This window comes from Carlito syrichta, unplaced genomic scaffold (assembly GCF_000164805.1).
Source record: "Carlito syrichta isolate Samal-C Ts95f unplaced genomic scaffold, Tarsius_syrichta-2.0.1 Scaffold67297, whole genome shotgun sequence".
NCBI classification, from domain to species: domain Eukaryota; kingdom Metazoa; phylum Chordata; class Mammalia; order Primates; family Tarsiidae; genus Carlito; species Carlito syrichta.
This window is the reverse complement of record NW_007011393.1, coordinates 439,377-467,180: the sequence shown is the minus strand read 5'-3', so window position 1 is coordinate 467,180 and position 27,804 is coordinate 439,377. Positions and strand designations below refer to the sequence as shown.

The following is a 27,804-nucleotide window of genomic DNA, read 5'->3' as shown; positions in this document are numbered from 1 at the left end:
AGTGGCCGCTCCCGGCCACCGCAGCCTCGACCTGCTGGGCTCCGGTGATCCTTCTGCCTCGGCCTTTCTAGTAGCCAGAACTACAGGCGCGCACTACCACGCCCGGCTGATTTTTTGATTTATTGTAGAGATGAGGTCTCACTAAGTTACCCAGGCGGGTCTCGAACCTGCCAACTCAGGCAATCCACTCACCTCAGCCTCCCAAAGCGCTGGGATTACAGGCTGAGCCACCGAGCCCAGCTTTATTTCACAGTCTTTATACATTTTTTCTTTATTGTATTGACTAGGCTCTCCAGTCCAGTGTCAAATAGAAGTGATAGGGACATCCTTGTGCTATCCTCAGGTTCAGAAGGAAGCATTCATGATAGCGACTATAAGGTTTTCTGTTAGATGCCCTTTATCCTATTAGGGTGGTATATACTGTGGGCAGAATTTACCATTTATGTCGGAAATCTAAAGTCCTCTAGCACCTGGAATTCGCAGTTGCTTTGTTTTTGTGGTTTGTGACTGCCCTAGACGAGACTCATTGCTTTTGCTCCTTTCTGCTTTGACTGCTTATTCTCACCTTTTAGGTATACCCAGAAAAAACGTTTCAAGTATAACTTGTTGTTACTCTTTGTTGCCTTTTAAACACTTCAGTGAAATGGTTGACTTTTAAAAAGTATAATGCATTGCTTATTTTTTCACTGGTTCATATGATTTCCTGCTTTTTATTGTGTGCTTGATATGTCGGAAGCGTTGGTTCAGTGTTGGAACTCGGCGTTGGATGAGACACGGGGGATGCGTTGATAGCAGTGGGAAGCAGGTCAGGGGACAACTAGCCGTGTGATGTGTGAGCACTGCCAAAGCGGAACTGCAGGTTGCCAGGGAACGCCAGGGAGGGGCGCCTCACCCGTTTGGTGGAAGTCAGGAAGTAAGGTCTGGCTGGCAGCCTGAGGGGAAGTCCGGCTTCTTCCGACCTGGGGAGAGAAGAGCAGGCCGTGGGGAGAGAAGAGCAGGCCGTGGGGAGAGGGCTTGGGGAGTGTCCTCGCTGCCACGAGTAGCGTCTCAGCACGCGGCCACTGCTTTGCTGCCTTCGCTCGTTGAATCTTTGCTGCTGGCTTGCGAGGTGCATGTGACCCTCGTTTACGAGAGAGAAAACTGAGATAGCGGGATTTTGAGATTACACGGCTCTGTTTTTTTTTTTATTTACTTTTAGTGACAGGGTCTCCTTCTGTCACCTATGCTGGAGTGCAGTTGCGTGGTCACTGCTGCCTCAAACTCCTGGGCTCAAGTGAGCCTCCTGCCTCAGCCTCCTGAGTATCTGGGACTACTGGTCTGTGCCACTGGACCTGGCTAATTTATTTTTTTGTAGAGATGGGTGTCTTGCTATGTTTCCCAGGCTGGTCTTGAACTCCTGGCCTCATGCGATCCTTCCTCTTTGGCCTCCCAAAGTGCTCGGGTTATGGATGTGAGCTGCTGCGTCTGGCCTGATCACACAACTGTTTTTTTTTTTTTTTTTTGAGTTGGCGCCTCACGCTGTCGCTCAGATTGGAGTGTAGTGGCACACTCACAGCCACCCCAGCATCGACCTGCTGGGCTCTGGTGATCCTTCTGATCAGCCTTCCAAGTCGCCAGAACTACAGGCACAAGCTATTACGCCTGGCTAATTTTTTTTATTTCTTATAGAGGCGAGGTCTCGCCAAGTTCCCCAGGCTGGTCTTGAACTCGTGGACTCAGGCTGTCCACTCACCTCGGCCTCCCAAAGTGCTGGGATGACATGCTGAGTCCCCGAGCCCGGCCCACATAACTTTCAATTGACTGTTTACATCTCAGCTCTTCAAGAGTAGCGTGGTTTTCTTTTGAATGTCTCTCCAGCTCAGGAGCAGCTGAAGCTGCAAGGATTGGAGGATCCAAAATACCTTGGCGCTGTGCACGGTTCTCTTGCTTAGGAGCCCAGCATTTACTCATACCTCTTCCTCAGATGGAAGGAAATGCCTTTGAAAATTCTAGGTGATAGGCTGCCTAGTTGTTGATTTTCCAAGAATTTTCATGGATTACTTTGCATAGGGAAACAATTCAGTTTATCATCTAGTTTAGAGAAGCAGTAATGCTCACAATGACCTCTTGTCTGGGGTCAGATACACCAGAAGGTGAGATCCGCGTGAGCAGTCTGTCTCTGCGATTGGTGGGCATGACTTTCCATGGGGAGTCCTGCGGGATTGTGGAAGACTAGGGGCACCGCACCTCAGCTAGCTGATGAACTCCAGCAAGTGCCTTGGCTCTGTCCCTTCTCCTCACCTGTCGAGTGAGAATGACATACTTTCAGCAGGGTTTTTATGACTGAATGAGACGTGAGTGTGTTGATCAAGTGCCTAACATTTGCTAAGAGTCGATGAATGTTAGCCACCATTGTGTACATTTCATGAATAATCACACACATACTTTGGAACAGCTTTTAGGATTTACTTTCTCCAAACTGGTTTGAACTTCTTTAGACTTAATACGTTCCCTCCAAATCCGGCTGTAACCTGACCTCAGTCATCACATTTTTTGTTTTAGTCTAATTTAAAAGTAAAGAGAGCATTACAGAAGGTGAAAGCAGTGACTGGAGTGTGTTTTTCCCTTTCTCTGGGACAAATGGTTATGTGTTTTTGTACCTGGCATGATTTCATTTTCTCTGATCAGCTGCACCGTTAGAAAAGAACAGGCAGGCTAGGAAGCGCAGTGGACCTCTGTACATGTACGTTGCGTTTTGGCTTCCTCAAGAGGAGGGCCGCAGCTTTCTAGATTCTGCATACTCAAGTTCCCTGTTTATAGGCAGCATTTTTTTTTTTTTTGACTCAGAGTCTTGCTCTGTCACCCAGGCTGGAGTGCAGTGGCACACTCACGGCCACCAGCGTCAACCTGCTCACCAAGTTGCCCAGGCTGATCTAGAATCCCTGGGCCCAGGCAATCCTCTTGCCTTTGCCTGCCAAAGTGCTGGAATTACAGGCTTGAGGCACCACAGCTGGCCTGGGTTTCTTAAATTAGTTTTCTCCCATAAACAATTTAGTTTTGTCTACTTTGGGCCAAAAACATTGAATTGCTACTTGAAGCATTCGTTTTTAAAAAAAGTAAATTCACTAAGATTTCTCAAAACTTATGTAAGTTTTTAGATATGTTAAATATTTATTTCTCAAGTTTAAGCAATATTTGTAAAAATTTCAAGTCTGTCAAAAAGTTTGCAGAATTGAACTCAGACACACTGTGATTCAGCCCAGTCTTTATACTGGTCAGTTTTACTAAGATCTGGGTTCTAGGGGAAAAGAGTAGGTAGGGCCCTGCAATTGTATTAAGTTTTATCTATTTTTTTTCTGTGACCAATCAAGGATTTGAAATGCTTAAAGTCTATCAAACTGAGTTCTTAATGAAAGTGACAGGACCATGGAATCTCACAGAATCTGCATCATTGAATTTCCCATCAGAAACAAGACTTCCTGAGTATATTTGAAATCTGATTTGAAATGTCCAAGCGTAATTTTACTAGACTGTGTCTTGATGCTAGTCATTATGTATTGCTATTCTTAGGCACATGGTGTTTATTATTTATTATGTAGTTTCAAATCCTTTTTTATTTTTGGGCACATTACTTGGATTATATTTTTTGTGTCTGCTCTTTGTTGGGCTCTCTGTGGTTGTTGCATTTTCTGGCTCGTCTTCACTAGTTGATCGCTTTCTGTCAAGTCTTTTTTAACTTTTTTCCCTTTCTTTTTTATTTTATTTATTTTAATTTTTTATTTTAAATATGTGGGGTACATTTCAGGATTAGGTGTACAGATGTTCATTATGCAGGTACCCTTGTTGATGAGGTGTGCCTCCCCCTCCCTTGGCAGTTTCCCACTACTGCCAGTCCCTTTCTTATAGTATTACCATAGTTTCTCAAGGTCCACTTATGAGTGAGAACACATGGTACTCGGTTCTTTGTTTCTGTGATAGATCAATCAGTATTATAGCCTCTAAGTCCATCCAAGTTGCTGTGAAGTTCTTAATTTTGTCCTTCTTTATGGCTGTGTCATATTTCATTGTGTATATGTACCACATTTGATTTTTAAAAGTTCCTTGTTAACCTATCTTTAAGGCATTGGCATTATTAATTCTTGTCTTCCTTCTAAATTAACCTTCATTTTTTAAGAGACTTTTAACATTTTAATTCTTTCTCAAGTTTGAGATCTCATTTCTAAGCTTTCAAATTCTTGTTTATGTTTTTTAATGTCTGGTTTTATTGTCTTTTTGATAATCTGTTGAGAATGTCTTTCTACTTGTGCTCTTTGTTTTCATAGTAGCTTTGTGTGGGGTGTATCTGTGAGATTGATTTCCTTGAGCCTCTGGATGCAGAAGGCAACAGTGTGTCTTTTCTGACTTCCCAGAGCTCTCTTGTTTTCAGATAGCTTTTTTTAAATGGCCACTTGCTCCCCAGGTTCCTGACTCTGTCCTCTCTCCCACCTGTGTGTGACCCTGTGTCTTCAGCATCCACTTCGCGCAGTGTCTCCTCGGTGTGGGACGCACCTTGGCTGGTTAGGTTTGGGAATGTGTTGGGCCTGCCTGCTCCTGCTCTCCAGACCTCTGCGCAGACCTCTGCAGTGGCGTTCCTGGTTTCAACTGGTGTCCAAGATGGCACCGTGCTCTTCTGTGGATGCCTCCGGGCTGTTCAGGGCTCCCGTCCACAGATTGACTTCAGACCCTTCTGCTTCTACACAGACTTGAACACCGTGAATGCCCTGTGGCTGCTGGCTGTTGGTGTTGTGTTGGGGTCCATGGAATACCAGATCATCTAGCTTTGTTTCGATGGTTGCCCATGGGATTTAGTTTCGCTACCTAGTTTACTGTCTGTTTGTAGCCACCCCCACCCCCCGCTGTGTTGGGGGTCTTCAAGGCCAGGTTCAGTCACTCACTAGAAGGACTCACGGAACTCAGTGCAGGGTCAGATTCATAGCTCTGGTTTGTTGCAGAGAAAGGATGCAGATCTCTGTGAGCAAGGCACGTGGAGAGAAGTCTGTTGGAAACCAGGTGCGCACATCAAAAGTCTTCTCTTCGTGGGGAGGTGCGCCTGATCCCCTTAGCATCAAGTTGAGACAGCATGTATGATGTGCTGTCTACAGGGACTCTCCCTGGCAACTCACTGCCCAGGGTTTTTCCTGGGACCTGGCTACCTGGGCACCTCCACCTGGCACTTGCTAAAATTGCAGCCTGCCAGGAGGAACGCACGCGTTCAGCTATGGTTCTGCCATAAGCCGTGGTTTGCACAAAGAGTGGGTGCAGTGAGCCACTCTTGTCAGTTAGGGCAGCGAGAACCTCCCAAACCCAGGTTCCCTGGTGCCGGCCAAGGGCCAGCCTTGGAAGGAGGACTTGCTAGAGGCTGGCAGTCTCAGGCCTGCTTTTCTCCTCGTGTAAGTACACACATGCCCACAAGGAAACCTACAAGGAAACCCGGCAGCTCCGTCACCACCGTAACCCCTGTCTTCTCAGAGTCCTCCAGATGAAAGGACTTTAAGCAAGAGAGGACTACGTTGAGATTTCCGCTTTGAGAGATGTTTCTGCTGCAGTGGCGTGAAAGATGGCTGATGAGCCAGGGGGGATGGAGGCTGGATGACTGTGCAGGGCTCAGCTGGGTGGGAGCGAGCACTCAGGCAGCCAGGACTGGAGAGGGAGGGCATGGGGCCCCAGAGGATACCGTGTGTGTGTGTGTGTGTGTGTGATTGTGTGTGAGAGAGAGAGAGAGAGACAGGCACGTTATTTTCTAATAGCTTTATAGTGTCTAGGAAGCATAAAGCATTATCTGAATGTATGTTTTTATCTGTGCAAAGAGAAGGCTTTCCTAACCATAAGAGCAAAGCCACGAGTCACTGGGGACGAGTTTGATACATTTAAGTACGTACAAATTTGAAAGCTCTGACGAAAAGCAAGACAAAAAATTTAACAAAATTGAAAGGAAATGGGGAGTGTATGTACGGCCTGTGAGAGTATGAATGTTCTTCTTATATTAAGAGCAGTTGCAAATGTGTCTTTAAAAAATCTTAATTGCTCAGTAGAAAATAGGCAAAGTAGATAAATGGACCAATCACAAACGCAGAAAGACAAATGGTCGTCTTGTACTTTTCAACCAAGAACTTTGAAAGCATGAACAATGAAAACAAATTCTTTCTTAAGTTTGCAGTGTTTAAAAATGATAATTGAGTACTTGGAATTGGAAGTAGCCTAAATGTCTGACATTGTATTATTTAGATACATTGATATGCTCATGCATTTGTATATTATCCAGCTATTAAAATCATGTAGGTAGTAGAAAACATTAATGACATGGCTGTTCATGATAATAAAGTGTGATCCTAGGTTTTCTGTGAATGCTCTTAATGCACACAAGCACCACATATACAGAAAAATGCTTAAAGGATAGGCTGTTACCCAGTTTTTCTCTGGATGGTGGAGTTATGGACGTTTTGCTTTTTTTGTGATTTTTAAAAAAATTTCTAATTATCTGTAGTAGGGGTTGGCAACTGTTACCTGTGGGCTAGCCACTTATTTTATAAATAAAATTTATTGGAACACAGCTGTGCTCTTCATTTATGTATTATCTGTAACTTGAATGGCTGTCTGGCTCTTGAAGAATAAGCTTAACCACCCTCCATCTCTAGTGAGTTGTATATTTTATATATGGATACAATCTCCCTCCTCCACAAACACACACATTCTTACACAGTAGTCATGTATTGTAAGAAAACAGTGTTGCTGGAATTTTCTTTTTCCTCTTAAGCTTCTTGACAGTATTTTTCTTTTTCTTAGAAATAGTTTAATCTGGAACAATATAGGTGCTTAATAAGTTAAATGCTACTGGTACGAAAATAAGTTCATATTCATTTAAATATAATCTAGGAAGTCACTCTTGTTTGTCAGGGATCATTAGCTCATATTTTAATGATTCTTTAAAGAGATGATTTAATAAGAGTTCAGAGGTGAAATTCTGTTGATATTATCAGAGAAATAAAGGGGAAGCATTTTAAGAAGTCAGTGGGAGCATTTAAAGATTTTTTTTTAAATGTGTGTACAAGTTGTATGAATGGTGGTTACTTATATGAAGGTGGACAAGGACGTGGGGACAGCTGCTGTGTGCCTGGCTCTGCAGAAATGCTGTATAATCTGCAGATAGTCTTGCAGGCAGACAGGAGTGTTTTCCGTTTTGTAAATGAGAGCCCTGGGCTCTGGAGGGTTGAAGTAGCTTAACCTGAGTCGCACAGAGTTGACTGAGCCTGCACTGAGTCCAGGAGTGTCTGGGAGGAGCGTGTGTGGTTGCTGTTAGCCGTTTTTTAAAGGGTGGCCGTGCAGGGCCCAACAACCTGAAACAGTGTGTGGGCTTTAGGCTGAGATTTACTCAAGGAGCACGCGTTTAACTGTTTCCAGCATTTTGATATTTAAAGTAATAAGCTCCTTGCTCATTGCCATGTTCAAGCAGATTTTGGATGACAGTATTTTAGGAAGTTTTAAGGCAAATTCCTTCGGTGACTTAGAGGTTGAACTTTGCAGACTTCAAGAATCTACCAAATCTATGATTTTCTGTTGCTTATTTTTTAGTCTTAAATAAGTAAAATACATTTTTCTTGTACATTGACTTCAAGTTTAGATTATGTGGAGAGTAATCATTATATGAAGTGCTGCAGAAATCTTTTCAATGTTTGCCTTATGTTTTCATAGGTTGATCTATGACTCTGTAAATGCTAATTATAATTCACAAAGGAGCTCTGTGTCTTTTATTGAATCGAGATTTATATAGCTTATTTTCTTATGTGTACAGAGGAAGATTTGTCTGTTCTAATGGATGTACTTTTTCCCAACAAAAATGAAAACTGTGTAAACCAACACCTTCTCTCTATTCTTTAGCCAAATTTAATGGGTTAACATATTAATTATCTATCTTAGGTGCTTGGTAACTGGTACTCGTTTTGCTTTATTTTAGAATTTATTTTGTGTTATTCTTAGATATATTTTTTGGGAGTGGCTAATACATGTTATTTTGAAAAATGTTAAAAGTCAGTAGAATATGTATTTGCAGGGAAAAATTAGCTTAAATGTGAAGTATTTAGTTCTCAGCATAGTAAATGATAATATCAATTCAAATTCGAAAGTGATAATTTCAGCAGAAATGCAGATACAGTTCAATTAGTTTTAATCTAAGACCTGCTTATTCAAACTGGACCTCTGCAAGAGAGAATGTCTCCACTGCTCCAGGGCTAGTTGTCTAGAGGAAGGCCGTCGAACCTTCAGGCTGGTGCTGTTGGAACAGTGGGTTGAGTCCACCCTAGTTTGCAGTGTTGGCCATTTCTCCTTTGTGGTTCAGTTAATTTTTAAATGTTGCTTCAGGTGCTGAACCACCATCACATTAGATGCTCAGAGCAAACAAATGTTGCAAATGTCTAAAGTTCATACAGAAGCTAGTAGGAGCTGGGATTAGTGGTCTCTCCCAGTGTTCCATAGTTCCTGTGTACTTGCTCCTGATTTGGCTGTGGTGGGCTTTTTGTTTATGGTGGGTGTTCTGACACTGAGGAATTAATGTTGGCAATCTCGGTGTGTTGTGTTTTTCCCTTGAAAATGGGAGGCTGTGGTAGCAATACACCAAGATAATAAAATTATGACAAATGTTGAATTAATAGACTGTTGGTATGTTTCAGGGTCATCTCACAGTCCGTTGAATGATACGTGGTTGTCACGATTGAAACCCATCACCGTTTACACAGAGAAATACCAAACCCCTTGTACTAGTCTGGTTGGCCATTGTTTATGTAGCTTAGATTAAATGTCCTCGTGAATGCCTGTAGTTCTGTAACATGCATTCTTTTGTCCTGATAGTCTGTGCGGCACCTGAAGTACTCCTTGTTTAAGAAGTCCTTGCTGGGCAGCGTTTTGGATAACGGAGTAGTAACTCTCTGGGACGTGAATAGCCAGAGACCTTACCACAACTTCGGCAGTACCCACAAGGCCCCAGCGTCAGACATCTGCTTCTCTCCTGTCAATGAATTGCTGTTTGTAACCACAGGCTTGGATAAGAGAATCATCCTCTATGATACCTCAAGCAAGAAGTGAGTGTGACATGCTCACTTCCTGTCTGGTGACAAATGGTCAGCCCATTAACAGACACACTTGTGATTTGCATAGACTTTGATGAAGGTCCAGGGATCCTAAAGTCTGTACATGCGCGGTGTCTAGGAAGGCAGCCTTTGTCTTTTTCTTCCCATGCAGAAAATAGAAGATGGGGGTGTAGCGATGATCTCGGGCACTTCTGGAACTCAGGGATCTTAATGATTTCACATCTGTATTTCAGCATGCATATTATTCTTTTTCAAATTACAACTGAATGTATATCTTTTAAAGCAACAATTCAGCATGGGATTTTGAAACAGTGGGTCATTCTGTGTTCCGGGCTGTCCTGGGTGTGTAGGATGTTCAGCAGCATCTCTGACCTCTACTTGCCGGGTGCCAGCAGCCACACTTCAATTGTCCAGACATGGCTAATGTCCCTTGTGTGCCCCTGTGAAGAAACACTGAGGGAGAGCTGGGAGTACATGGTCTTCCATGCATTTGGGCCATTGTGCCTCTTCCTCAGTTGTAGCTGCTGAAAAATGAAAACAGAACACAGCCGCAGGCGTGTCACAGTTGTATTTGAGCGCCCAAGACTACCTGAAGATCGTGGCAGATGTTGATGCTGCCACTTGAGAAGGTCCCACTGTCAGTTGTTGAGATGATAGAATTTTTACCATCACTTACTTGCTCTCTTCTTTTTTGAACTGACTTCCAGAGAGTCCTAAGAGTCAGCCAACTGTTCTTTCTTGTGCCAGACGCACCCACAGGGAGCTCAGCTCCATAGATCGGTTTCTGAAGTTCCATGTTCCCCTCTTGAAGATGGAGCTTTAAGCTCTGCTCTCTTAGCTTTTTGATCAAGAGACACAGAGCTGAGAACAGAGTAGCAGCTGCTCCAGTGAAAGGTCACAGTCCTCTTGAGGCTGGAGCGGTTCAGCAAATGGAACATGGATATGCAAACCACCTCAGCCCTGAGGCTAGAGCTCCTGCTTGTGGAGTGACATTCACTGCCACAGTCTTCATTACTCAAACAAATGGGTGCTGCTTCTAGAAGATGTGGAATGTGTCTATTAGAAGTGAGTAGGAAAGTAGTGTAGAATGTCAGTTCTTTACATGCCCTTGTATTAGGAATGTCTCTCAATCAAATTCTGAAATTCTACTTTAGCCAGGCATGGTGGCTTACATCTGTAATCCTCGCACTTTGGGATGCTGGGGCTAGAGGATCACTTGAGCCCAGGAATTTGAGACCAGCCTGGGCAACATAGGGAGACCTCATCTCTACAAAAACAAACAAACAACACAAATTAGCTGAGCATGGTGACTTGTGCCTGTAGTACCAGCTACTTGGGAGGCTGAGATAGAAGGATTGCCTGAGCCCAGGAGGCCGAGGCTGCAGTGAGCTGTGATCATGCCACTGCACTCCAGCCTGGGCAACAGAGTGAGACCCTGACTCAGATATAGATAGATAGATATAAATGTGGGATGTGTATGCTCCTCGCCCGACTCTACATAACTCTGATTTTGGGATGTAGCATGTACATGTCATAGACGCTTCCCTACCTGCATGCACCGAGTCTCTGCTCATGCCTCGTTCTCCTTTCCAAAGACTGGTGAAGACGCTGGTGGCTGATGCACCTTTAACTGCAGTAGATTTCATGCCTGATGGAGCCACTTTGGCAATTGGATCTTCTCGGGGGAAAATATATCAGTATGACTTAAGGATGCTGAAATCGCCTGTTAAAGCCCTCAGTGCTCACAAGACATCTGTGCAGTGTATAGCATTTCAGTACTCCACTGCTCTTGCGAAGGTGAGAGTGTTTCTTTTCAGCACTTTTCATTTTATTAAATAAATCTAACTCAGAATATGGAAATTATATCTTGTGAATGAGCACATTGTGGTTTTGTTTGATAATTATATAAAAATGATTGTATATAATATAATAGTATAATAATGTATAATTTTAATACAAAGCCATTTGATACTTGGTTGTAAATCTTTTTTTTTGCATGTAATTCTCTCTCCAAAAATATTTTAAAAGACATCTTTGGTTCACAGGGAAACAGAACCCCCTGCAAGCTTAAGATTTGTAAAAGAAAAAATATATTTTTTATTCTAACAGAGAATTTATAAAATATTAATGCATGTTATGAGACATTAGTAACCTGAGCTTTTAAATATTCCATTACGTTTCAGTCAAGTTTAAGTAAAGGTTGTTCCAGTAAGCCCATAGCAGCGAGCAAGCGAACCGCTAATGTGAGCGCAGAGAGCGGCATTCAGAACCCGGGCATTGGCAGAGAAGGCCCCACAACCCCCACTGCCACAGTTCTGCCTCAGCCCATGACAGCCGCTGTGGGGAAGGGCGCGGCTGCTGTTCCAGACAAAGCAGGTGGGTGTTGCTTCTGTAGCATGTTGCGAGGGTCTTTCTATGTGTATAATTAGCACTTTGCTCAAGTACGTGGAATTCAAATTCACTGGCGTGTTTAGGGAAAATTATTGGAAGATATCATTGAGGATGTGAAAATTTGCACTTTAGCTGTTAGCTTCAAAAAACTGAGCAGAAAGGCACTGATTCCATGTAGATGAACATCTGTTGTAAGAAATGCTATCTTAAGAATGCGTCATGAGGCCAACTCAGAACTGATTCATCTTTAGTACTGGCACAGCTGGATGACTCGATTGTGTCTTCAGGTTGAGCAGCAGAGAACGTGGAACTTTGATGCTGCAGTCAGGATTTGATCTGGTTAAAATAAGGAAAGCTATTGATGGCTTTTTAAATTTGTGTTTCAGAATAAAAAGTAAGTCAAGTGATGAAAGTGCTGAATAGTGCCTGGCACATATTGAGAAGTATATTAATGACGGTTAAATGAAAATAAATGAAAATGTTGCAATTTTTAATGATTTCATCTACTCAGATAATGGTATTGATGAGACAGTTCTGAAATAGGAGTTCAGTTAGACTCTATAAGGTGTGATATGATGATAAGCTTCTTCATACTTACTGTAGAAAATATCCCTCACTCACAATAAACATCATATTCTGTAAATTCCTGAAAACCTTTCTTTTTTTTTGAGTTGGAGTCTCTGTCAACCAGGCTGGAGTGCAGTGGCACACTCACGGCCACCCCAGCGTTGACCTGTTGGGCTCTGGCAGTCCTTCTGCCTCAGTCTTCCAAGTAGCCGGAACTACAGGTGTGCGCTACCACACCTGGCTATTTATTTATTTTTTTATTGTAGAGAGACGAGGTCTCGCCAAGTTGCCCAGGCTGGTCTTAAACCCACAGTCTCAGGCAATCTCTTTGTCCTTGGCCTCCGAAAGTACTGGGATTACAGGCTGACCCACTGAACCTGGCCTGAAAACCTTTTGTTTTTGAGAAGTTATGCTGTACTGTCAACTTGCAACGGATTTTTTTAAAAGGCAACATGGCGTATCAGTAGGTTTCCAAAATATTGTACTCATAAATACAAGTATCCATGTCTTCTAAAATTTACAGGACAAGTGCTTGCAAAAATATTTGTGTCTTCTCAGTATGATTTCACTATTTCCACATAGGAGCAAAACTTTAATGTTAATGTGTTGACCTTTATAGTGTGGAATAATTTGGTTTTTTTAAAATAATATATTTACTATAAATTTCCTGTGAATGTCTATATCATCCTTATGTGAGTCATTATATACAGAAAAATAATTAGGTCCATATTTAAGAATTTCTGTAGACAAAGACCATTGATATCTACCTAAAGAAGAAATTCTTTTTGAAATATAACTTTGAGTAACGTCTGCCAAGAGGTTGAATTAACTGTATCATGAAAACTGCTGTTATTTTCAAAAATTATCGTATAGCTATTATTTTTATTCATAGTTTTCAAAAATTAAACAAAATGCAAATTCTGTCCTTTACTCTAAGGTCCCTCCTCTCCGAAGTCTCCCCTTTACTCACTGAGTTTTTCATAGGAGGCTCTTGTTTAACGATGACAACATTAGCTTAGAAGTCCAAGACTTGAGTCGGCTGGCTCATGGACAACTCTTGTGGGTTCTCAGAATTTCTGGCGGAATGAATGTTTGCTGTGTCCCCGCAAATGGTGATTTTTGCTTATCAGTTTTATTTTGAAACAATTGCCCACATAGAGAAAAGCTTGGAGAACAACACCAAGCTCTCCTGAGCTTTACCCTTTAGCAGATTTGCCACTTGTAAGTTTCGCCACATTTACTTCATCTTCTTTCTCTCAAATACTCTCTCTCCCCCTCCTCCCCGCCCCGCCCCTCCCCGCTCCCCCGCACATTGAACATCCTTAGACCTAGTCTCAGGTCTGTTGCTTCCTGCCAGGATGGCTTTAGGCAACTTCCTCAACCTCTCTGAGTCTCATGTTTTCCTCCATACACTCAGATGACGGACTTTTATCGTGAAACTGAAGAGAATGTATCAGAAGTACCTGGTCAGTTGCAGTGTTGACACCCTCCTAGTTGATGTCATGACTGTGATCGTTGCTGCTACTCTTCTTACTTCAAGTTTTGTGTGAAATGAATCTAAAGTTTGAAGAAAAGTCTGCTGCTTGTGTTGAAGGTGTCCTGGTTTAGTTATTTAAAAGAATGTCTGGCCAGGCGTGGTGGCTTATGCCTGCAATCCCGGTACTTTGGGAGGCAGAGGTGAGAGGATTGCCTGAGCCCAGGGGTTCAAGACCAGCCTGGGCAACTTGGTGAGACTTCATTTCTACGATAAACCAAAAAAGAGAGAGAGAGAATGTCTCTAGACATGTGGCCGGTGCTCATATTTAGTAGAAAGCAGCTATTTATGAAATAAAAAGAACGACTTCAGCCAGCACTGTCTTCAGATGATACCTAACTTCTGTTTCCTAAAGTTGCAGAGGTCAGTTATGCACTCAAACATGTTATGGACCTAGAAAAAAGGAGACAGATTTCTTCTTAATATCAGCTTGTCCCTTGCTATAAACACGCTTCAAAAGTAGTAGTTATGAGTTGGTAACATTTTACCCTGATCGCAACTCTTGTTAGAAAAGCTTATTTTATTAGCTGTTCTTGGGCAGTCTGGGCATACAGCACAGGCCGTTCTTTGTTTTCATCTCAGACTTTTCAGCTTTCATCAGGGACGGGGATGCCACATAAAACGCCTTTAACATGTCGTGCATTAATGTGCCACCAGCCCAGATGCCAGGCTGTCGTCCCAGAGCTTCCCGATATGGGACTTAGCCCTTCCTCCAGGAACGAGCAGGAAGCTTCTGAGCCTGCAGAGTTCCACCCAAAAGGCCCATCTCAGCCACGGTCTGTACTCTACCAGCCGCAGCCACCACTGCTGCCTGCTGCTGGGGTCTGCCATGCTTTTCTTTATGGGTTTTTCTTCCTCTTGGTGAACAGTGGGCAGGAGTTGCCCGAAGCCTCTGATGCTGACAGCCACATGGTAACAGAAAAGACAGAAACCATTCACTGCTCGCTGGGGAGGGTGCCAGCACTACTTAGCCTGCTGTATGTTGTTCTCAGGTATGGAGACATGGTCTTAGGAGTGAGCTGATGGCAAAAGTAAGTGGTTGTGTTCCATATACTTTGAGAGACAGCCAAGGACATAAATTATTTTAGAAAAGTGCCTCATCACAATGGCTAAACTAAGGTGCTGCTGTGTAAACAAACAAGTTAATTTGCTTTTGAGGAAAACTTGAGTCCATGAAAATCCTGGCTAACTTTTGCTCCTGTCATGTTCTGTTTTATTTTCCTGATGCTCACATTGCACTGTGACCAACAGTATGGGTAATGCATTAATTTTTGCAAGCTAGCTTCTGATAAAGATTTTTATTTAGATGTAATAACATTGATTTTTATATCTAATCCTATAAGGTTTGCCTCGAAGCATAAACACTGATATTTTATCTAAGGAAACAGACAGTGGAAAAACTCAGGATTTCTCCAGCCTTGATGATACTAAGACAAGTAGTTTAGGTGACATGTTCTCACCTATCAGAGATGGTAAGTCTGTTTGTAGGATCACGTTCTCGCGCTGGTAGTCATTAGAGTTTTATTCTGGCTAGGAGATGTGGGTAATCGCTTCAGTCAAGCTCTATTCATGGCAGGTTGCTAATTTTCTCAATCTCTGGGGTGGTATCTTTTTCTTTGTTCTGATATCTTAATTGTTATCATTCTAAAATATATGCTGGTAGTTTTCACATGGGAATTATGAAATAGGTCTCAAGTGAGTATGCTAATTTCTACAGGAGTTTCTTAAGGGAAATTTTGCCTTTATAGGTAATCTTTCCATTGTTTCTACTTCTAAATGAATCTTCCTAAAATTGTGAATGCTTTGATATATAAAAAATATCTTCCTAATTTAAAAAAAATTTGTTGATTATTAGTGTTCACTTGGTATTCATTAAATGTTTTCCTGGAGAAATAAGGCTGTGTGGTAGATTGTCCATCTTTTATCCTGAGTATGTATAAAGCACCATATATGTGTGTTTGTGTGTGTGTATACATCTCCCCATCCCACAAAAATTTGTTGTTATGAAAAATAATATGCTTGATCAATGGAGCCATTGGATGTCATTGTTCATAGTATATGGACTAGGTATATTGTTTAGCTGTGCTTTTTGGTGCAAATATAACGTTACAATGTTTCTCTTAATGGGATAGTCTCAGCAATCTCAGTAATATGGGTCAATTTCTAGAGGGCAGTTTGACAGAGTTAAAATAGTATTCCTTTTTGGCCTTGGCATTCCATTTCCCCAAATTTATCTCAGAAAAGATTCTGAGAAGCCCACCCAGGTGTGTTTATTTGTCGGTTTTCATACAATTGTGGCCACTAGAGAGAAACAGCAAGCAGCAGCAGCTGCAGGGTGTGGCAGGTTTGGTGTCCCACCACGATCTTGTGCTGCTTCGTCTTTCGCCCTAACGTGGTCTCTCGTGCACATTTCTGCAGTCGACTTTATCGTTGGAAGGAATAAACACACGTGGTGGTACAGGGCTGCTCATGTCCCACCTTCCCTAAACTGCGAGGTCGGACTCCTCCTTCTCCCACCCACTGATGGCAGCATTCTTCACTCGGGATGAAGGGAAGGCAGGCTGCACAGTTGGCGAATGAGGGGCTGACAGGGTGGCCCGATGAGCCGAGTGGAGGCTGCTGTAGAGAGGCTTGACTGGGCTGCCATGGAGAGGCCCCCGGGGTAGAGAGGCCCCCGGGGTAGAGAGGCCCCCGGGGTGGAATCGTCAGGGGGCTCTGGCCCGGGAGGTCCGCTGGCACAGCTTTCCCACTGAAGAGTGTAGGAAGGGATGTTTTAGAAGTGTTTGAGTTATACATTACATTCTCTTCAAGAGTTTTTAAGATACATGAATAAAATATGTTACTTGTTTTTAAATTGCTTTTTCTGTTTTTCAAAATGTGATGAAAATTTGAGGCTTATGCTCTCCAGATTCATTAGTGTTTCACATTGTTAATAAGAAAAAAAGTAGAGGCCATTGCTTTACTGAACTCCGGACTGACCACGTGGCTCTTTCAGCTGTGGCCACCATGTTTTCATAGCTTTGGCCCCCTACCCTTCTCTCTCTAATTTCTAAATAAACTATATTTTCCAGTCTAAAAAAAAGGAAAGAAAAAGTAAGAATATGCCTGCTTTTATTGAGAAGAAATTAATAACTTCTTAAGTGTATGTGCACATGCTGTGTAGCTACTACTTTTATGAACACACATACTCATGGATGGATAGATGGATGATATTTCTACTAAGAAGATAATTATGTGTGCTTATCAAATTTCTGGTGAATTTGTTAATATCTTTTTGCCCAGTCTATTAATCTGTTAAAGTTGAGTTAAATGATTGTTGTGAATTGGCAATGAATATTGCAGTATTAAAATAGCCTGATGCACATTCTACCGTTGAAATAAATGTTAATAGAACCACATTTTTATAGCATTGTACTGCTTACAGAATATTTTTACATTCGTTTAATTGATTCCTCAAACGAGCTTGTGAGATTATCAGGCATTGTCTCCATTCTGTAGTTGTAGTAACCAAAGCTGGACTGCATTTGAGGTCTGTCCAACATCTCAGCACCGCTGAGTGGTACAGGCAGAAGCGATCACAGACCCTAATACCTACTTTGTCTTAGTGTCCTTGCCCCTCGTTGGAGGCCTCTCTACTGTGAACTATCTTGTCATACTTGCTGCTGTGCACGAAGCTGAAAGGGTGCAAAGGGAAGTTTAAATGAAGACTGCTGGCTTTAGCCTTTGACTCCACTCTTGTTTGTTTCTTAAGTTCACTGCCTCTGAATGATCAGGGGGCCTGGATTGGCATGGCTTCTTTTTCACTGTCTGTAAACTTGATTTCTAACCTTGTCACAGATGCGGAGGTCCACAAGGGAGGCGATGAGTCCACAGGCAGAGGAGACGATGGTAAGAGCTACTTAGGAGGGCTTGCCTGAAAATGGGGAGGCCTGTTGGGTTACCGACTGCTGTGTGGCAAAGCCCCGCCATCCTTTAGGCTTCCAAACGCAGGCATGTGTCATCTCGTCACATCTGTGGGCTGAGGACGAGAGTGTGATTGGCTAGGTGCTTTTGGCTTCAAGTCCCTCTTGAAACCTCAGTCAGGTTGTCCACCAGAGCTGCGTTCCTCTCGCGGCCCGACTGGACAAGGACCGTTGGCTGCAAAGACCTGCTCCGTGCCAGTTGCGCCTCTCCAAGGGCAGCTAACAACGTGGCAGCTGCTCCCCTCGGAGCAGGGAGGTGAGAGAGAGAAGGTGTCTGAGATGGACGCCACGGTTTTTGCAGCCTCATCTTGGAAGTGACATCTTACCGCTTTGTCACACTGACTTGGTCAGAAGCAAGCTGCTAGGTGTAAGCCACATTCAGAGGGAGGGGATTGCCCAGGGGCAGCAGCGCCAGAGGCAGGAAGCCTTGGGAACCACCTCAGGGCCTGCCTTCCAAGACACATGTCACAGGTGTGCACCAGACTAACACTCTTCGGTCGTCAAACACTAACACCGTCCAGAGCATTTGCCGTGTTTGCAGTTTTCAAATTATTTTCACCATGATTTCTTGAAGGCTGCAGGCACTCTGGTCGATGGGTATCATCATCCACCTTTGCAGATCAGGAAACAGTCACAGAGTGCTGAGGTTTTGGCCCCAGAATGCACTTCCTGTAGGGTCCGTGTATTGCTGAGAGAGAATCTGTCTTGTGAATTCAGATCCCATGTCTCCTGCCGTGTTGCTCTGCCTGTCACGTGAAGCGCTTTTCTTCAGTAGCCGGGTTGGAGGACATCATCTGCAAATGCAGTGTTTTTTTCTTTTTCAGGCCTTGACTTTCTTCCGCAGCTGAACTCCGTGTTTCCTCCAAGAAAAAATCCAGTGACTTCAAGTACTCCAGTATTGCATTCTAGCCCTCTTCATGTCTTTGTGGGGTCTCCAGGGAAAGAAGAAAATGAAAATCGTGACCTGACAGCTGAGTCTAAGAAAGTGTGTCTGGGAAGACAGGACCCTAGAGACACCTTTAAACAGGTATCTGCCAGAACATCACCCTGAGCTCGCGGTGTGTATTGGTCGCTGGAAGGTGGCAGCTGCCATGGACACACCTGAGTTATGTTCAGTGCTTTACCCTGCTAGGTAGAAAGAGGGCCACAGTTCTCGGTGTCATTTTTTAATAGCTAACGAAAACTTTTGAAAGCTAGCTTTGAATATGTTGACGGTAACAGGAGATGTAAACCTGTACTGGTTTTCTAAGATGCGATACTAATACATCTCTGTGCAAAAATACCTTATCCCTGAATCCTTTAAAAATTTGTTTTTATTACCACGTAAACCACCAGGTTGGTGGTCAAATCATTAACTCTAGGTCTTAGAGCAAACTGATGGTGCTGAGAATGGAATTCATTGTTCTTGCTTTGGGCTAAAATGCAACATAGAATTTAATTTCTCATGTAAGTTTCAGAGTGATCAACTATTACCAGGAAGGCCAAGTCAGTCAGGTGTACAGTGTGTCTGTATTTTCATATTTTTTGTTTAGAATGACATTGAAAAGATACCATTTAAGAAGTACAAAAATGTCTTTTGGTTCATTTTACAAATATTTCTGCCTACCACATGAGAATTTGGCAATTATTTTCCCAGCAGTTTCCATCTTAAATGATACTCAGAATTGGATGCTTAGTGAAGGGCCTTTTCCTCACCTTGTTTTGTGGAGGTTGCTTTTGATTAGTAAACGTTAATTTGTTGCTAACTTTCGTAGTTTTGTTCTTCCCCATCCCTTTCTCTTCTTCCCTCACTTCCTTGACTCTACATACTGGGGAAAAAGAGAAGTAGGCAAAAATTATATGTGAATACAAGCAAAACAAAATATTGTATATTAAAGTAATTGTTTATTTTAAACGTAAAGTTTGCAAAGTTGATCACCTCCGGTGCTGAAACTGGAACTCTAAATACCTCTCCATCATCTAACCAAACAAGAAATTCTGAGAAACTTGAAAAGCTGGAGAAAGACACTGAAGCCCAGTTTATATGTGAACCCCCAATCAATGGGTCCTCAACTCCAGGTCAGTGTATGAGACTTCCTAATGTTTGATAGTGTTCAGTTGAAAAGTCCTTCCAATTACTTAACTTGAAAAGGAGAAGCAGAGTGATTATAGACTAAAAATGTTCAAGGAGTTTAAAGTTGATGGACACTTCTCTAGTGTGACTCTTATTAGAAGGCAATGAAATGTACGCGCATGGTGAAATTCAGCTATATTGACTTGATCTTCTTGGTGTGAATTTCATTTTCAGTCTAGTGTGTGTCTTAATTTAATGTGGTATAGGTGGAATTATTATATAGGACCTTTTGAAAAGGGCTAATTAACTACCTGAAATTTAAGTCTCTTTTTTTTCTTTTTCATGATAAAGTCTTATTCTTAGAGTTCATGCCACTGGCCCATGAACACTTGGCCACATTTAAAGGAATGTTAGGTTTAGCTGTGAGTTATCTATGCAGAGATACAAAGCAACAACTCTTTCATATAGATGTCTCTGTTTTGCTTTAAGGCTTCTGTGGCTATATTGCATTATATTAAACCCCAGAGCTTTTCTGGGGCATGACTTTGCTCCTGCATTCCTTCCATTTATTGTTAAAAGTCTTGGTTTATCTCATTTGTGGTGCAACTTGTCACATTCATCTTTTATGAGAGGAAATGGTTCAGAGATTCTTCAAGATCAATCCCTCTGTCATATGTTACTGTATTAGACAGTTGGCAGTTTATATATATAGATGAGTGGATATTAGAAATAATGTTGTAGAAAGTTTCCAAGATTCGTTTTCCAGACAGTACATTCTTCTAAATGTCATAGGAACACTGTTCTTTGCCAATTTTTCAAGTTTCCTCATGCCAAATTTTATTTAGAAATGTTTGATGTCTCTTATTCCAAGCTGACTATTAATATTTTCTTTCTTCTTTATTTTAGATCCAAAGATAGCATCCTCTGTCACAGCTGGAGTTGCCAGTTCACTCTCAGAAAAAATAGCTGATACCATTGGAAACACCTGGTCCAGTGCGCCCTTGACATCCATTCAGATCCGCTTCATTCAGAACATGATACAGGAAACACTGGAGGACTTCAGGTAGTGATGCAGACCCTTTTTTTTTTGAACCTAGATGTGAAACCAGAACTATAGGTAATGGTGGTGGTGTGGTGACTACTTCTGTCTAGGTTTTGTTGCTCTTGTTGTACTGTACTTCTTGACCATCTGCCAGGAGAAGGCCTATCTGCCCAGTACAGTTATTAATGAGCTAACTCGGCAGGGCAGGCTCCAGGCGGACGGCCTTGTGGACTCTTTTGTTATTGGAAGACAGATTCTGGTCACTCAAATGGAGTTCTTACATGCTTTATGTGTAGATCACTTGATAAGGATGCTATGTTCAATAATGTACTAGAGGAAGATATTTTAAAGAGTAATTCTGAATGTTTTCAAATAGAATGCAACAGGATGTAATACTTAATCTAAAAAGAAGTCTTTCCTGGATCTGTCCTTATCTTTCTCCACCTTCTAATTTTGAAAGTTGTGAAAATGTGTTATAGGATGTGCTCTCTCTTATTGTCTCAGTATTTTGGAATCTTTTAATATTAGAATTATTAAAATTAGAATTGTTAGAATCTTTAGAGTTTTTTCCTTTCTACCCTTTAATTAATATTCTCGCTCAGATTTGGATTATCACGAGCAAAAATGTTGGAGAAGATGCAGTTTTTGTTGGTGCATGTTTCTTTTTCATGTCTAAAAATTTTTTTTTCAATCTTAAAACATACTTTTTAAAGAAAAGTGATCATTTTGGCATTCACTGTGCCTGGTATATGTACCAGATACCGAGGATACAAAATGGAGTGGCCTGCCCACAACGGCCTTGTGGTTTCGTTGGCATAGGTGTAGTGCATCCTGCTGTGATGGGAGCTCCTCAGTGTGACTTAATTCCCTTGTGATTGGTAAACAGAGTGGTGCTGCACTATGATGGGGACACTCTGTCCATGTCACAGCACCAACGCCGTGGCCTGTGAGCCGGCTGGGTGCAGCCACCCCTCCAGGGTCCCTCCAGCTGCCTCCTTCTGCTGCCCTACCGTGTGCTCTGAGAGCTGCTTGCTCTGTGATCCCCGTCTCCTGGGCACTTGGCCTTGCCTCTGCCGCCTGGTAGCCCCCATCCTGCTGCCTGTTTTCCATCCCCTTTTGTTGAGCGACCCTCACTTTTTAGAGGTAAAGTTTTTTATTTTGCAGCATTTGTCTATTAGGTTAGACTTTTACTATGTTTTTTTTACTCTGCTGACATTTTTTATTAGGATTTCATTGTTTCTGTTAGTGCTCTGGTTTACAAATTTGAATGGGTTTTGAGTGGGCTCCTCTAATCCTTTCCTCCTAAACTCTGTTATTTTTGATCTGCAGTTTTAAAGTGTGAGATTTTTTTCAGGCATGTTTATGTCATATTTGTGGCATAACAGCAGAGGCATCCGAAGCACTAACTATAACGTGAACAGAGTGATGCCGGAGCAGATGGGGAGCATTCTGTGGGGGCTGCTCTAGAAAGGTGCCACTGAAGGGATGTGGCTGTACACGGGAGTGTGGGGCAGCACGAGCAGAGATGTGGTTGTACTTTCTGGAACACGTGCGGCGGAGGCACTTAGAGAAGACGAGGCCACTCCCGCAGGCGTGGGAAGCATCCAAGTGCTGAGCTCGGGGTCCTGGGTGCTGTCCATGTATTGTCCACGTCTTCAGCAGACTCCCAAGTGTGTCACCGCTGACCCCAGCTGATGCGAGGGTGGTGGGCCAAGGACCGTCTGCATCAAGCCTGGGGATCTGAGTGCCGGACACCCCTGACATCCTGTGCTTTGCAGGGCTGCAGAGGCTGGCGTTCTCATTCTGGCTTTCTGTGCCCAGGAGAGGCGCATTGGCGCCTCCAGCCCTAGGGGCTGCCGCAGGATGTGTGGTGAAGGCCTCCAGCACTGAGGAGAGATTTCTAGGTTCTGTGACCCGCCCAGCCTTCCCGTGCCTGCAGGCCGCCCCTGGGCAGGGGCTCCTCTCAGCCCCTCTTCCTCCTTCCACCATCGGTAGCCTCTGCCTGGGACACACAAAGACAGCGGTTGAGGGTTTCTGTAGGTTCACTTCCCCCGCCCTCTGAGCCTGTCACTGGCAGGATAGAAGAGGGCTGAGGGCCCTCAGCCCTTCGTCCTTGGCCACCCAGCAGCTGCATCTTCCCTCGGGGGGCTGGAGTGTCTCGGCTTGTGATCAGGTCCCCGTGCCCCAGGTCCTCACCAGGTCATGGGCATCTGTGCCTTCAGGGTCTCTCCCCTCCCGCTGAGCCTGTCCCTGTGTTTTTGTAAGCATTCAGTGATGGCCTGTGGGGAGCAGGAGGTGAGTGAGCACAGACTTTCTTGGAGGCTGGAATGGAACAAGTGTACCTCCGAGTTATACCTGGATGTATCCTCTACGGACATGGGCACATACGGGGTGGGAGGCATGCACATATTGTTTGTATCAGCACTGTTATAATAAAAACTGGAAAAGAATCTGGATATTAACTAACAGGAAAATGGGTACAGGAAAATGGGATATTAACTAACAGGAAAATGCCAGTACAAACCAATGAATTACATACACATAAAACGTGACTCTTGAAAACATAATGTTGAATTCTTCCTGAAGTGTAAGCTGACTGCGCAGCGCACGGTACTGTTTTTGTTACGCTCAAAAGCAGGCTCAATTAAAACACACTGACGGCAGATAATACAACCTACCAGTGTGTTAAAAAAGAAGCAGCGTTTCTTGGCTCATCAGACTTCAGGAGAGCAGTGACTTCTTCCTTGGGCTTCCCTCAAGAGCTAAGTGATGGAGCCAGACAGGGGCACACAGGAGCGTCTGTGATTGGTAGCATCTGCCTCTGCTGTTGGAGGGTTACTGAGTGTTCTTCTATTATTGTGCTTCACTGTTCTTGCATATTATTTTGTAGGCATAATTAATTGTGTTTTATTGAGCAAGCCATGTTATGAACACCCAGATAGCTATGCTACTGAAAGCGTTGTTTTTATGAGCTGTCATATGAATACCAGTGATCTTTAAGCCAGTGTGTTTTCTGTATGTGACTGTGATTTAAGTTTGTGCCTTAATGATAATCTCTTTGTATACGAATGTGGTAGAAAGAGTTCTGGGGGTGGATAGTCTTGGCTGACATCCCAGCTCCAGCACTCGCTCGCTGAGTGTCTCTAAACTAGTCAAAGCCACTCCGTGGCTCAGTTACTCATTGGTAAAGTGGAGGAAATAATTGTATCTAATCGTGAATGTTTAATAAGTTCTTACATCTAAAGTATAAGAAATAGTACCCAGCACATAGTAAAGTATAACAAATAATACCTAGGTGCATTGGTATTTTTATTATCATAATTATTAACATCCAATAATTAGAAACAATGAAAAAATTAGTCAGTTTCTTGAATCATTTAGAAGCGGTTAAACTGTTATTCTAACAAGTTTTTTACATTCTTCCCAGAGAAGCATGTCACAGGGATATTGTGAATTTGCAAGTGGAGATGATTAAACAGTTTCATATGCAACTGGTATGTATGGCGAATTATGTTAGAATTAGATGTATCATTGTGTGGACCTAAAGAATTCATTGAAGGCAATATGTTTTTACTTAGATGTTATTTCTAGTTATGGAGATAAATAGGGAGTCCTAAAATTTTATTAGTAAAGTTGATTTTAACTTGTCACCTCCTTTTTAACCTGTGGTGGTTGAAACTCCTTTTTCCACAGCTTATTTTTTTTCAAGAAGTAATCAAAAAGCTTCCTAAATGTGCACATAAAATCTTCCAAATATATTAATTTCACCAATGATCTTTTGCTAATGTTAACAAAGTAGTAAGAGTGGTTAAACACAAGAAATATCATTCAGCTAGTTGAACATGAGAGGAATGATAGCTGAAAGTATGTAAAGCATAGCTTGCCAGAAAAATGTGGAATGTCAATAACTTTAATAAGCATTTTTCCCATTTTCTAGAATGAAATGCACTCTTTGCTGGAAAGATACTCAGTGAATGAAGGTTTAGTGGCTGAAATTGAAAGATTACGAGAAGAAAACAAAAGACTACGGGCCCACTTTTGAAATTTCCGTGAATACCCTACTGTTTGTAATTGGGGATTTTCTGGCAGCACAGAACTACATAGAATCTGTTGTTTTCATGGCTTCTGGGGGAAAAAGTTTGTTTTCAGGTAAAAGGGTGATGGGATTTTACACCAGCCATTTCATCTCTGACTATTAAAAAATTTATATTTTTATATTAAGAAACGGTACAGTATGTCATCTACCGAACAGGAAGTCATCAGAATCTATTTTCTGAAAGCTTTAGCTATACACTAAGTGCCCTTTGTCATAAGAGAAGAAAATTGTGCATAAAAATAGGTAATGTTTTTTAATCACCTTTTTTTCACATATATTTTTGATTGACAAATTACCTTCCAAATTTTTTGAGAGTAGTTGAGGTTTAAAGAGTTTGATATGCCTTCTATTTCTATGGAAAAAGTAACTTTAAAATGACAATTGGTATTTCTAAGCCATAGACTAATAAAACACAGGGTTGGCTAGTAGTTACTTTGTTAACTTGATGAAGTCAAGTATGACTATTATTTATTACTTGTTTATTTTTATAAGACAACTTTTGGAATTTTGAATTGCACAAATTACATGATATCTTTTGCATTTGTGTTACTATATTGTACATTGTACTTCTGACAAATCTCTACTCTTGGGTGACGTTTTTTAGCTAATTTACCTATGAAAACTTTTTAAGGTTTATGGGACTGAACAAGAGCTTTATATCTGCTGATTATCTCATGAATTAATAACATGCAAAATTACACTGTAGAGTTTCAATCAGCACGACTCAACTTACAGTCATCTTAGACACTAGATATTACAGTATTATTGCCATTTTCTTTCAAGTGAGAAGTATGGATTTTTGTGTGTGTGTGGTTTGTATCATTGCTTTTGTCTAATTCTTTGCTGTGCATATTTCATGATTGGCCTTATCATAAAGTTGTTTCAAAGGTTAATTGTTAAAAGAGTTTACACCTCCTTGGCAATAGGTGGATGTACACATCTACCTGCTGTGATCCACAGTTTTGGTGGAATAAGATTAGGAGGGCTCCTGCCTTGTCTGCCTTCCTGTTACTTGTCCCAAAGACCTATACTGTGTGTCTTGTATGTAGCTCTCCTGCCCCGTTTTGACTTCAGAGATGAATATATTTGCTAAAATTTAAAAACAAACAACCAGCTTAGTTTATTAACATTATGGTTTTCCAAAGTGATGGAAATTTTTAAGGTTATACTTCATAATTGTAAACTTACTAATAATTATTTCCAAAAATAAAAACAGGACTATTACTTTTCCTCAGTGTGGCTTATAAAATACATCTGTATTGAAACATATAGGAGTGTTAATGTGATCTTTTCCTGACAGGTTATGAAAGCATTATGACTTGTAACAAGTTTCATTTTATATCTCTATCAAACAGGTTTAGAGCACATAAATATTAGTACATTTTACCTGTATTCTGTATTTAAATTTAATAATATTTTCCTATTGCCTTTTAAAAAATAAATGCACATAATGTGTATTAAAAGAGATGGGATAAATAAAAATTTTTTAGCAGTGTTATATGTGTAGATAAAATCTTTTTGTCGTAGAATTTAAAAGCTAAGTAAGTACAAAAAATAAAATTTTATGTGCAAAAACCAGGAAACTTGAAATTAAAATTTTGTTTCTGGCAAAATGGCATAATAGAGATTGGACTTACTTTCCCACCTGAAAACTTGAAAAGAGATAAAATATGTGAAACAGTTGTCAGATATTGTACATGAGGAGACACAAGACACTGATCCCTGAGAGAGGAAAAAAGTAAAATATAAGAAATTCAGTGATCACCAAAGAGAAGAAATAATACGAAAACTATAGCAAGATGCATCATATTCAAATTCCTTAAAACCAGCAACAAAGGAGAATTGTTGAAGGTAGCGAGAGAGAAAAGAAACAGAAGGACAAAGATGAGTGTGCCAGACAGGGGAGCAGTATCTTTAAAGTACCAAAAGAACAGCGAAAATGTTTTCCAAAAACAAACATGACCCGGAAATGCTGAAAGAGTTCACTACGTGCAGACTTGTCTACAGTAAGTGTTCAAGAAGCCTTTGGTGGGAGGAAGTGATATTAGACAGAAGCCTGCACCTACGTCAAGGAATGAAGAGTGCCAGAAAGGCACATGGTGAGCATATGTGAAAGACAGCTTTTCTTATTTTGGATTTTCTTTAAAAGGTAATAAATTGTTTATAGCAGAAACTCATAAGGCCTTGCGTGGCTAACGTGTGAAGTGATCTATCAGTATCAAGATTGGGAGGATGGGGATGAGAGTATGCTGCCTTAAGGCTTCTCAACTAACTGTGGTGCAGTATAATATGACTTGAAAGCAAACTGATGAGGATGTGTACTCTGACACTCAAGCAACCACAGGAAGAAAAGCAGTTAATAGGTAACTAGAAAGCCAACAGAGGCAGTCAGCTGTAGCCATAAAAAAAAAATCTAAAAGAAGACAGAAAAATAAGGGAACAAGGAATAGCTGGGACAAATAAAAAATACATCCCTAACGCTCAGTGGGCCTCCGTGGCCGGCTCCCAACATCTCCCCCTTTTTTATTTTTTAGCACGAAACCATGAAACTCCGTATTGCTCTTCTTTAGCACTTTGAAGATGATTGGGAGTAAACACAGCAACGAAAGAATCACTGCTCCGCAAATTCCCACATTGATGAGTATAGACATTAATGATTTTTGATTAGCAAATGATGCCTGAATTTCTTGATGTAATTTAGTAAGGTCTAGACTCAGGTCTGAATGGTTCCAAATTCCAAGTTACTTTGTCCCAAGTATGGACAGATTTAAACTCAGAGTGACCTTAGAGAGCCAATTTCTTTTTTAAGGTCACAAGTTCTTGCCCTACTACTAAAACTCCTTCCTCCAAAGCACTAACCTTACTTTCCATCTTCTGGTCTATGATTTCCTGAATAGCTATGGCAATAGAAACGTTGTTAGACAGCAAACGTAGTTGTATGAACTTCCCTAGATGATGCTACAGCTCAAAAGTAGCTATTAAAGCTGTAACTCCTAAAATTAAAAGTAGCCAAAAATCTTTTCTGTCTTTCTAAAAGAGCATTAGCCTCATACAATATCTG

At 41.7% G+C, this 27,804-nt stretch overlaps 1 protein-coding gene across 1 annotated transcript in view; it reads left to right on the top strand.

The window, feature by feature from the left end:
* The window catches only part of NEDD1 (neural precursor cell expressed, developmentally down-regulated 1), a 39,116-nt gene extending 12,200 nt beyond the window's left edge, over window positions 1-26,916 (top strand). Inside the window, exons 5-14 of the mRNA XM_008051708.2 lie at window positions 8,860-9,089; window positions 10,694-10,895; window positions 11,282-11,474; window positions 14,934-15,062; window positions 17,428-17,478; window positions 18,377-18,579; window positions 19,454-19,610; window positions 20,512-20,668; window positions 24,075-24,141; window positions 24,585-26,916. Of these exons, the coding sequence (XP_008049899.1) occupies window positions 8,860-9,089; window positions 10,694-10,895; window positions 11,282-11,474; window positions 14,934-15,062; window positions 17,428-17,478; window positions 18,377-18,579; window positions 19,454-19,610; window positions 20,512-20,668; window positions 24,075-24,141; window positions 24,585-24,689 (1,494 nt within the window). The 3' untranslated portion in view covers window positions 24,690-26,916. The remainder of the gene's footprint in view (window positions 1-8,859; window positions 9,090-10,693; window positions 10,896-11,281; window positions 11,475-14,933; window positions 15,063-17,427; window positions 17,479-18,376; window positions 18,580-19,453; window positions 19,611-20,511; window positions 20,669-24,074; window positions 24,142-24,584) is intronic.
* The last annotated feature ends 888 nt before the right edge of the window (window positions 26,917-27,804 follow it).